This window comes from Ustilago hordei (genome assembly GCF_900519145.1).
Source record: "Ustilago hordei strain Uho2 genome assembly, contig: UHO2_contig_02, whole genome shotgun sequence".
Lineage (NCBI taxonomy): Eukaryota > Fungi > Basidiomycota > Ustilaginomycetes > Ustilaginales > Ustilaginaceae > Ustilago > Ustilago hordei.
The window spans coordinates 1227670-1238285 of record NW_024545252.1 but is presented as its reverse complement, the minus strand read 5'-3'; the positions used below and the strand labels follow the sequence as shown (position 1 = coordinate 1238285).

The 10616-nt window shown below is 52.8% G+C and overlaps 4 protein-coding genes across 4 annotated transcripts; 2 read left to right on the top strand and 2 right to left on the bottom strand.

The window, feature by feature from the left end:
- Positions 1–1552: 1552 nt before the first annotated feature.
- On the top strand, positions 1553–2068 carry UHO2_01206 (uncharacterized protein; the record flags this gene model as incomplete). Its single annotated transcript, XM_041553674.1, has 1 exon — positions 1553–2068. The coding sequence occupies one exon, from the start codon at positions 1553–1555 to the stop codon at positions 2066–2068; it is 516 nt and encodes a 171-aa protein (XP_041409608.1).
- Positions 2069–2363: 295 nt separating this feature from the next.
- UHO2_01205 (uncharacterized protein) lies at positions 2364–4607 on the bottom strand (the record flags this gene model as incomplete). The annotated part of the gene is made up of 1 exon (XM_041553673.1): positions 2364–4607. The coding sequence occupies one exon, from the start codon at positions 4605–4607 to the stop codon at positions 2364–2366; it is 2244 nt and encodes a 747-aa protein (XP_041409607.1).
- A 1001-nt stretch (positions 4608–5608) lies between these two features.
- UHO2_01204 (putative peroxisomal acyl-coenzyme A thioester hydrolase 1) lies at positions 5609–6798 on the top strand (the record flags this gene model as incomplete). Its single annotated transcript, XM_041553672.1, has 2 exons — positions 5609–6565; positions 6643–6798. 2 exons carry the CDS (start codon positions 5609–5611, stop codon positions 6796–6798), a joined length of 1113 nt encoding a protein of 370 aa, XP_041409606.1.
- A 190-nt stretch (positions 6799–6988) lies between these two features.
- UHO2_01203 (uncharacterized protein) lies at positions 6989–10342 on the bottom strand (the record flags this gene model as incomplete). The annotated part of the gene is made up of 1 exon (XM_041553671.1): positions 6989–10342. One exon carries the CDS (start codon positions 10340–10342, stop codon positions 6989–6991), a length of 3354 nt encoding a protein of 1117 aa, XP_041409605.1.
- Positions 10343–10616: the final 274 nt, after the last annotated feature.

The window sequence follows — 10616 nt, the reverse complement described above, 5'->3', positions numbered from 1 at the left end:
AAAGTCAGTGACAGCAGGCTTGAGGACTGACGTGGTTATAGGAATATGAGTATTCCTCATGCGACGAAGCTGTTTTCTGTGAGGTATGGTCGCAGGGTCGGGCGGAAGCATACGAGATTGTGCATGCCGGTAGTGACGTGCGAGCGAGACTCTGTTCGGCGTGTCAGAGCCGCAGAGTCACAAACAGAACTTAACTAACTTTAGTCGGCTGATCAGGGGTTGGACTGTCATCCATCAACTCTCTGTATTCCACTGCATGAGATTGATACTCTCTGTTCCTTCTGACGGTTGATGGTAATAATCGGCGCTCATATCGCGGCACATTTCAGCGTGCAAACTTCCCAGCATCTATGATCAACAGATAGTTGCCGTTGCCGCTCGCCGTTGGAACCATCTTATCGAGCGGAACGTTCGAGTCAATACCAGTGTTGCTTGTTGGCGTGCTTGTTTCCGAACATGTCCATCATCTGACTCGACAACGGCGGGTTATCAAGCACTTGCACTGTAAAGAGTGTTTTCAACAGCATAGCCGCGGGATGTAAGCAGATATGAGAAGGCCTTTTTGCATGTCGCCGCGGCCTGCTGTTACTCTAGCGCTGAGCCTGGCGTGTCTCATGTCAAGAGACTGTGTAGAGACAAGGGCAGACGAGCCGTGTTTCCCGTGGAAAGGAAAAAGAAAAGGAAAAGGAAAAGGAAAAAGAAAAGGAAAAAGAAAAAGAAAAAGAAAAAGTAAAAGAAAAAGAAAAAGAAAAAGAAAAAGAAAAAGAAAAAGAAAAAGGCCTGGGCTGACGTCTTTGTGTTGCTCGGCCATATGCTGCCGTGCCCTCGTGGTGTGCCGTGTGATCAAGTGGCGGCGCAAAGGAGTGAGATTTTCTCGGAAACGCGATTCCATCACTTGCGCCCCAAAAAAAAAAAAAAAAAAAAAAAAAAAAAAAAAAAAAAAAAAAAAAAACCCCCTTTTGCTTGTTCCCGGCAAGCTATCTCCGCGTGACGGTACAATAAAATACATGTAAGTTTACTTTTTAGCGCATGTCGAGAGTGTAAAGTAAGCTTTTTCTCCGGCCACTTTGTTTGTCTGCCTGCCTGTGTGCCTGCCTGCCTGCCTTTTGTGCGAGTGGAGCGGTGTCAGAGTGTGACGTTCATAGCCGCTTGGTACGACTCTTGGCCTTCCTTGGCTCTCTCCGTGGAAGCTGCTAGCCGGCACTCAGCCTCCACGTCAAAGTCCTGCCTTTGCTTGGCTTCTGCCTTGGCTTGCTTCGCTTTTGCTCGGCTGACACTTCCGTGCACTGTCAGCTTCTAAGTTCCATTCCATTGAGAAGGCAATCCTTTGGTCGCCGTCCGAGACAATTGCTATATAGCCAGCCTCGGTATCGCTCTTGTTCCGGCCATCTTTTACCCCCATCAGACATCAACTACAGCTTCAACACCGCCCAGCCCACAGCACCTTACAACCACGTGTTACATTATTCACACGACACTTATACCTTCGTGACACCATTTCACCATCGCAACCTCATCCCTTGCTTGGACACTGGAACACACCACTATCACCATGTACAAGTCAGACAACCACCACCATGTCGTCAACATCGGCGGCGCCCAATTCGTACCTCCCATGATGACGCATTTTGCGCACGTTCCTCACCTCAACCTTTCTATCTCGCCTTCCTCTGAGGCCTCCTCCTCTACTGCTTCTTCGCCGGTCCACTCTCGCTTCTCCTCTTCCTCATCCTCGGCATTTTCTGCCGCCGAGTCGCTTGAAGAATGGGATGCAGTACAGGCACACATCGCCTACGCAAAACGAATGGCAAACCACACTGCCGGCATGTGGCAGAAGGAGCGTCTCGCTATCGAGAAGGCCAAGCTCGAGGGAACCTACACGGGCAACGTCACATCAAGGCAGAACGGCAATGCAAGACCACCCGCAGACAAGCACGCTTCCTCCTCCGCCTCCACCAAATCCTCAACATCATCCGACAAGAAGAGCCGAAGGCTTGCAAGCATCTTTTCACTGTTCTCCCCATCCGAGTCCGAGGCTCCTCGTGGCCGATCCCGACGTCGCTCCTAAGCCTATCTATCGCAAACATTCCTTAATCCCTACTGCATACCCATAGGCTCTGGTAGCTTCTCGCCTTGATCGCTCTCTCTTCTCTCCCTCCCTCTCTTGTTGTCACGCTTGGTCACTCTTGCATTTCTCGCTTTGTATTTCTTCTTTTGTTACTTGCATTGTATTTTTATTCATCTTTGCGCTATTGCATCGCACTATGCTCACTATAATCACTAATCACACTTGATTCAAACCCAACATACTCTCAAATCTCCGTGCTGCTGACCACAAAAGTTGTCTAGATTGCAAAGCTGAGTTACTTGGCTCCAGCAGCCGGGGCCGAAGCGCCATTCGTAGCAGAGATAGACTTGGCCACATCACCACCAGCCAAGTGTGCAAGAGCTCGAACAAAGTCGATAGGCTTCAAGATCTCTGTGGCACCGTAAGTGATCTTTTTGCCGCCCATTCCGCCTGCTGCTCCAGCTGCATTATTTCCTGCAGCTGCCGAAGTTCTCGCTGCATACTCTTGTAAGTTAGCAAACTCGACATATCCACCACCGCCCACAACAAAGACGATCGCCTCGTTGAACACTTGTCTCGCCTTGACTCCGCCTGATGCAACAGCTGCACGTGTTCGTGGAGCTTTCGGGTCGAAGAAGAGATACTCGTCCGTCTCTTGCAATGCTTGTGCGTTGGCTCCTGCCGGTTCCATCAATGAAGCGACTAATCGGGTGACAGTGAGATCCTTCTGTGCGGGCAAGAAGTTTTTCACTCCTTGTACGAGGTTCTCCAGACCGCTGTCTTTCAACCTGTCCGTGAGTCGAGAGGAGAGCGAGCTAAAACCCTTGAAACCACCTGCTCCTCCAGCACTCTCTGCCGCTGTAGGTTGTTGTGGTGCAGAAGCGAGCATCGTCATTCGTGTCAACTCGCGCACCTTCTTGACGTAGTTCAACGCCGATAGATCTGCGCCCTGCTCCTTGAGGATGCGTTCGAACTCTTCCACATCCGATCGGGAGAGTGCCGAGTCAGGCGCAGAGAGATAGTAGATGATGAACAGTCGCAACTTGTCGTTGACGTCTTCCAGCTGCGTGTCCTTGACTGTCTCCAGAATTGTCTCCTTCTTTTGGCGTGCAATGACCTCTTCCAGCTGGAAAAGTGTGTCGAGGCCACGCTTCTTGATTCCTTGCAACAGTGCTGTGGCCATGTTCATATGCGCATCAATGGTCGACTTGCGCTGTGTCAGCTCCGGAAGCGCAGTGATTGCCGCTTTGAGATGCGCCGCGTTCGATGTCGCATCGAGCTGACCCACCTCGTCCATGCTGCTGATACCTGTAGAGCGTGTGATCTCGGCCGCATCCGACTTGTATCGGTTGAGTTCGGCATCGATGTCTTCAGCAACCTGTGGGAATGGTGTCGCGGAATTTTTGGACCAGAAGAAGTCTTTCGAGTCGAGATCGTACGTCTTTTTGCTCGTCACACCACCTTCGCTCGATACGACTGTGACGCGGTTGAGCTGAAGGTCGAGAACATCCTGTACAAGAGCTTGGTAGGTCCAACTGTGTGCAAGCATGGGTACCAAGTCGACATTTCGATCCAAGACTACCAGCAAGGGACGCGAAGAGCTCCAACTTGGATGTCCTACGCTTCCAGCTGCTTCAGAGAAGAGGTTGGATCCGCCACGGGAGCTGGTGATGTGTTCGCGGATCTTGGATTCAAGCTTTCTGGCCACAAGCTCGGCAGCATTACCGCGCGGTGAACGGATGATGGGAAGCGCGCCCATGGTTGCCAGAGTCGAGAAGAGGCCAGCCGCGATGCGATCAGTAGCATCTTCGACATCCTTCTGCCCCGACTGCGGGTCATTGAGACGTTGATACGTGGTGAGGAAAGAGGTTGTTGTTGTTGTTGATGCTGCTGGCGTAGCGCTTGCGCCGTTGAAGGAAGCTGAGCTGGAGGGAGGGGAAGCATCTGGAAGCAGTTCGAAGAGATTTGGCTCGAGAACGATGAAGTTGAGGTATTGGTCGTACACCTGCTGAACCAGCTGTCCGGTGCCATCTGCGGCGACAAGGTTGGCGAACTCCTCCATGACAGGCTTTGGGACGGTGCTGGTGAAGTTGACATAGAAACTTTCGTAGAGCATGCGCTTCATATCCTGAGCGATCCTTTGCACATTTTGCGAGGTAGGCGAGACAAAGTAGACGGCAGGTACGTCCGGGAGCGGTGGGCGATCCGAGTGAAGCTGCATGTGTAGTGTGACACCGTTCTCGCGTAGGTCTTGCACTCGCAAAGAGGTCGCTAGGATGTCTTTCGAGACCTTGTCCATGACTAGCACCTTCCATACTGGTGGGCCGGAGGGGATGGATGGGTCAGCAGCCCCAGCAGCGGAGGAGGAATCATTCTGTCCTGCAGCCGAGCCCGGTCTTGAGTTGTAGTTGGACCCTGGTGCCGAAGAAGATGAGGATGCATGGACGAAGGAAGAGGTGTTGAGGTTGAGCAGCGAAAGCAGCGAGTTGACCTGTGCGATCCGAAGACTCGACGTGGGGGCTGAAGTCGCTGATGCCATCTTGATAGTGATGGTCTGTGAAGGTATCAGCCGAGCGAAGGTGAAGATGATGTTTTTGTTTTTGTTTTTGTTTTAAATCGGTGACCACACTCTGATGGCCCATGCTCTGCTGTTCGTTGACGTGGATCGTGGAGCGTCTATTCGGGCGGTTGACGCATGTCTTTTTCGATGAGATGAATGTTTGACAGAAACGATCTCACAGCCACCATACGGCCGGAATCGTAGACACGGACAAATACATTTGTCGCACGCGTTTGAGTTGCTTTGAAATGGCTCTCTCGTCCGGGAAGCTGTGAAAATTGCATTTGCCGGAAACGGCTGGATCGGCAAACAAAGACAAGAAAGAGCATCTTGTGCCACTATCAACCAGCCACATGAAGCCACTTCTTGCTGTCTCGGTACCTCGCTCTTCCGCGCAAGTGCTCACAGACAGATGCTACAGTGCTCCTGGCCGAGTGTCTGTATGATGAGGCAAAGAGAGGAGTGTGGATAGGCGGTTCAGCATTTACAAACTCTAGAACCGGCTGCATACCCCACAAACATAGCCGACATCCGGTTCTGGCTTGCACTCTGGATCTGCGTTTGGCTGCAAGACACAAGACATGGCTGGCAATGTTCATTGATGGCACACCGCTAGCTCAGATGCGTGGAACAGATTTCAGCATTGCCTGTCTGCTTATTGTATGCCGAGTGGTGATGCTTGCTGGGTGTCCAGCGATGTGCAGTCCGTCTTTCACACATTTTGACTTCGAGTGTGAGTGTGCACTTGCTTGAACTTTAAGCGAGGGTCCATTGTCATCCCAACACTACCATCTTCTCTGCGACGTCCACCGTCTCCCCTTCGTCAACACCCTCCCTTCCGCGGTCTGACATCGTATTGACCACATTCGAGTCCCAAGCACGATTGGCCTCCGCTCAAAGATAACATCTCGCGTTCAGATCCAGACCCAGCTTCAAGGCTACAAGAAAGACGAAGCAAGAAGTCCTCGTACAGTACCAGTATGACCAAGACTGGCGCAAGGGAAATGGGCAGGGAACCCACGTCCGAGGAGCAAGAGCCTCCGGTCTACGAGCAAGGTGTCAACTCTCCCTCTCGACCAGGTGCTGCCGATATCGCTGAAGCGCTCCAAGTGGAGGAGATCGACCTAGACATTTACAAGTCGCTCACCTTGTGGAAGCCAGCACGGGCTCGAGGTGTCTTTGGTGGCCAAGTCATCGCACAAGCTGTTGCAGCAGCCAACAAGACAGTTCGTGAGGGTATGCTGCTCCACTCTCTTCACAGCTACTTCCTTCTAGCCGGCGACGAGACACGTCCCATCATCTACCAAGTCACACGTGTTCGTGATGGAGGCTCCTATGTCACCCGCTCGGTCAACGCTATTCAGAAAGGCAGGAGCATCTTCACCATCATCCTCAGCTACCAAAAGCCCGAGCCACATGAGCCTACCTTTGCCATCCCTCTCCCTTCCCTCGACGCAGACGGCCGAGCTCTCCTAGAATCTATCACTGGCTCGCACGCGAACGGAAATCACTCTGCCAAAGCTATCAACTTCCGCGCTCTTCCTGGACCAAATCAATGCCCGCTCAACGAGAAGCGATACCAGGATGTCCTTGTCAACGGGAACCCAGATGCTCGTGTCCGCAAGGTCCTCGAAGGCTGGGTCAGCGACCGACAAGCGTCGCCTGTAGAGATTCGAGATGCTCTCCCAGGGATGTACGACAAAAACGGTATTCCCACACCAGGCAATCAGCAGGCATTCTGGATGCGTACACGTCGTCCAATGCTTGGAGGTCTTGAGGCGCAAAAGGTCGCACTCGCCTACGCTTCCGACTTCTACCTTCTCAGCACCGTGCCCAAGGCGTTGAACAACAGCAGGGGGATCAAGATGATGGCCAGTCTCGATCACAGCATGTGGTTCTACCAGCCCTTTCAAGTTCACGATTGGCTGCTTTTCCTCGTAAGTTTCCTCTCATCCGTAGTCTTCTCCCTGTGTCGGTAGTAAAAGATCGCTGACCTTCTTCTCACCTTATGCAGATGCAAACACAAGCCGCTTCCAACGGACGCGGCGTTGTCATAGGCCGCATCTACAGAGAAGATGGTACTCTCGTCGCCGTTGTATCTCAAGAAGGTCTCATCAGAGGTCAGAACTCGCAGCCTCCTAAGAGCGCGGACGCTAAAGCTAAATTGTGAGCTGCGACGTTCCGGTCAGATCTTTGTCCCATATTCTCGACCCTGTATACCAATTCTTATAAGTCTTTCGTATGACACAGACCATATCTTTCTATGTAGGAAGCCAGTCTGTGATCTGAGTCCGTCTGTCCTGTCATTTGGATGCAGATCATGTCAATTGCAAATGTTGATGTGCTCAAGCAAAGAAGCTTCATCCGGCCCTGAAAGACGTTCGATGCGGAGAAGGCCGGGAAGCAAAGGACAGATCACCGAAATTGGCTGCAGTGCTACTCGTAGGCAGCCCCATTCCTCCTGCCGTTACATTTGAAAACGAAACTGAACTGTCGCTGTCCATACCATAGCTTGGTCCAACGGACGCATCCCTCAATGGCTTGATCTGCGCAATCCGCTTATTCAACTGCTGTACCTTGTCTTTAGCTTCAGCCAGCATGACAGCTTCGCTGCTCAATAGCTTCTCAACCTTCTTCAGCTGCTCCATTCCCAGCATTCCATCCTTCTTGCTCTTTGCCCCTTCCATCTTTCCTTGCTCTTTCAGAGCGGCCATTTGCGGCCGCAACAAACTAAGCTGATGCGACAAGAGTTCGGCCTTTGCCGCTAGCGCCTTCCTGTTGTTGCGCGTGTCTACTTTGATTTCGCCTGTCTGCGTGCGAGCGACACCAACTTCGGATGCAATTCGCTCAAGCTCTTCAAACCACTTCTTTTCGTAGATGGAAAGACTTGGCTGATGCGAGTCCATGAGCCGCTGTAGCGCCTTGTCGATGCGTGCAACGAGCTGCAATTGTGTCTGTGCGATCTTCTGCACCCTTTCGCCCAGTGCGCCTTTGCTAGTTGAGGAGGAGTCAGAGCCGAGATCGGAGCAACGGAGTCGGATGGCATTGAGTTTTTCGAGCTGGCGCGTCATTTCGCGAACTTGCAGATCCAGACGAGCTTGGACTTCATTGCCTGCAGAGACAACATCGCGGATCTCGTGTCGATACGTCTCGACTGTCTTGCCCAAAGCGCGCAGTGTTTCTGGTGTGATTTGCAGTTCGGACTTGGAAGAGGTAGCATTGGACAGCGCAGCACGTCGTGGATGCTGTGGCAGGCCTTGAACCCCGGCAGATTGCGCAAAGATAGCTGGCGGTTGGAATCCTGGACCATCTCCGAGCAGCGACACATACGGCTTCGGCCCGTTGGCAGTACCAGCGCCACTGCCTGTCAAACCTTGTTCATGTGAACTGGGCGAGTCCATGGACTCTTGCTCAATGCGAAGCGCCAACTCGACGCCCACTAGTTGCAGGTCAGCCGTCACAGCAAGGAATGCATACGAAAGATAAACATCAGAAAGAATTGAGACGGCCGTGACCGCGTTGGTTTCGAGCCCCTTGCTACCCTTGGGCGCAACCGTGTTCACGACCCAGACGACCTCCGTGTTGATAGAGTTGTGAAGCATCTTAGTGATAGCCTGTTCCCGCGACTCTTGACTGGGCATTGAGACGTCGTCGCCTGCGTTGTTGTAAAGTTCGTCCTCTGAAGGCACATTGAGCGCTTCGATGAACTTGGGAGCCCATGTCGCAAAACCGAGACATTGCGCGCCGAAGGCATGATACACATAGAGGGTGTCGCCGTACAGAGGATCGCGAACGAAGCATGGTTTGTTGCTTGCCATCTTGTCGAGCAGTACATCCGAAGCTGTAGATTGAGAGCCGACACCGTTGTCGATGGCTGTGTCGAGTAGGCCCAAATCGATTGTTTCGTATATAAGGAGCGAGGGAAGCTTGACTGCATCCTCGAGACTGAGAGCATTAAAATCGTCCGCTTCATCTTCGGTATCTGAGAGGCCGTACCGATTGGTCTTCGGCGGCTTGCTACGGCGACGAGCTGCTGAGCGACTTCGCGAGGTCGGTGCGTCCCAGACGGCCTCGACCGAACTGAAGAGCAAGCCAACGTCAACTCGACCGTCGTGCCCGACAATACTGAGGGCAGCGATTCCAGTCACAGCACCATCCGTAGCAGCCTCGGCATTCTCGCTAGTAAGCCATGTCCAAATAATGTCACACGCGACGCTTTCGCGCTCGTCACAAAGCTCGACAGGCGCGGGCTTGAGCAAGAAAGGACCCTGAGGTCTTGGCGCCTTCTTGGCGCTGCCAGCATGTCGAGTATCTTGCGTGAAAGACCAAGAAGGTGGGTGCAGCTTCACGGGGCCCTCGTGTACTTCTTCGTTGCCATATTCGATTCCTGACACGCCCTGAGGAGCAGAGGGACCTTGGACGAGCTGGTCTAAATCCATTGTTGAGGTCGACCTGGAGCGAGCAAAGCGTTCCGGTCCTGGCGTCACTGAGCTTTGCCTCCTGCTGTCAGGACGCTGCCTAGATGAGCCTTGCGAAGCCTGCTTGAGTAGGGCATTGACGTAGCGGAGTTGTGCGTCTACGTGCCAAGTCTGTGCGGACTCGATAGAACTCGCGCGATACGAAGCAAGTTTGGCCAAGTTGTGAATGTAGGCGGCTGGGACGACAGCACTTTTTGGAAGGAATGGACAAAGGGCCCAGATATCGCCGTTTTTCATGAGGCCGAAGATCGTGAGAGGTGACCAGTCGGAAGGACCCGTTGACGTTGAGGCAGCTTTCGTGCCGGCTTGGTCGGAATCATCATCGAAAGGGTTGGAGCGAGAAAGGGGCGTCTCGGAGACGCAAAGAGAGAAGCTGACAGCCGTGGTAGCGTCGTCATCCTCGGCTGAGAGGCCGAAACCACGTGAAGTGTGAGCTGCGGAAGCAGCATTGTTGGTGGAGCTGCGACCTGCGATTGGCGAAGAGGCGTTATTGCGAGAGGTGTAGGCAGGAGTCGCGGAACGGGATCGGAAGCGTTGAGAAGCGGCTCCCGTATCGACGGGTAGAAAGGATGCGATCTGTTGCGGCTCTTCGGCGTCCTTCGCAACATCGTACTCGCGAAGAAGGCCGTCGTCAGTGAGAACAAGAAGCGAAGTGCCATTCTCGCCCCAAGGGTGCCAGTCAACTTTGGACACCGCAGCATTCGAATGAGCTGAGTGGTAGTATGGGGCGATCGGGACGGTTCTACAAGCGATCTCTCGGTCTACGTGCTTGGTGTAGCCGGATCGAGGCATCACGATCAAGGCGATTTGGCTATCACCCACGCATGCGAGAAGCTTGCCGGTAGGATTAATGCTTAGGTGTCTAATGTCAAAGTCAACCAAGGGTCCTTGAGCTGCAACAAGCGTCTTGTACGAAGCTGTAGAATATGTCTTGAAAGACGAAGATGCTGAAGGCGACAGGGGCTGATTGGCAGCAGAGGCTTTTGCATCGACAAGAGAAGCAATGCGGATCTCATTGTCGACGACTGCAATGAGATCGGTGCCTCTCACCATCATAAGTCGCGTGTAACTTGCAGGTTCGCTGAATCGATCATTGGTTGCTGCTGACGTTCCATCGCCTTGATGCCGGGGAACGAAGATGGGATGAGAAGAAAGTTGTTGCAACCATTGCGGATCGCTGAGCGTAGGGTCCGGCGATTGCGGATAGCCACCCAGCGGGGCCTGCGTATGGCTCATAATAATGCTGACAGCTTAAACGCCAACCTGACGAATGATCTCGAGAGAATTGCTGTGGGTTGAGGATGAGAAGGATGAGCGAAGAATGTTTAATGCTTCGTACTTCAAGAGGCATTGCGGAAATGTCAATGCTGGATCGGGCATGATTACCTAAGCATTATTCTGACAGTGTTGATCTTGATTTAGACCCTGCAGCTCTCTAGTTTCCATTCAGCTTTGAGCTGCCTTCACTACCACCTTCATCCATCCATCTGACAGCTGGATGCCAGGGCCG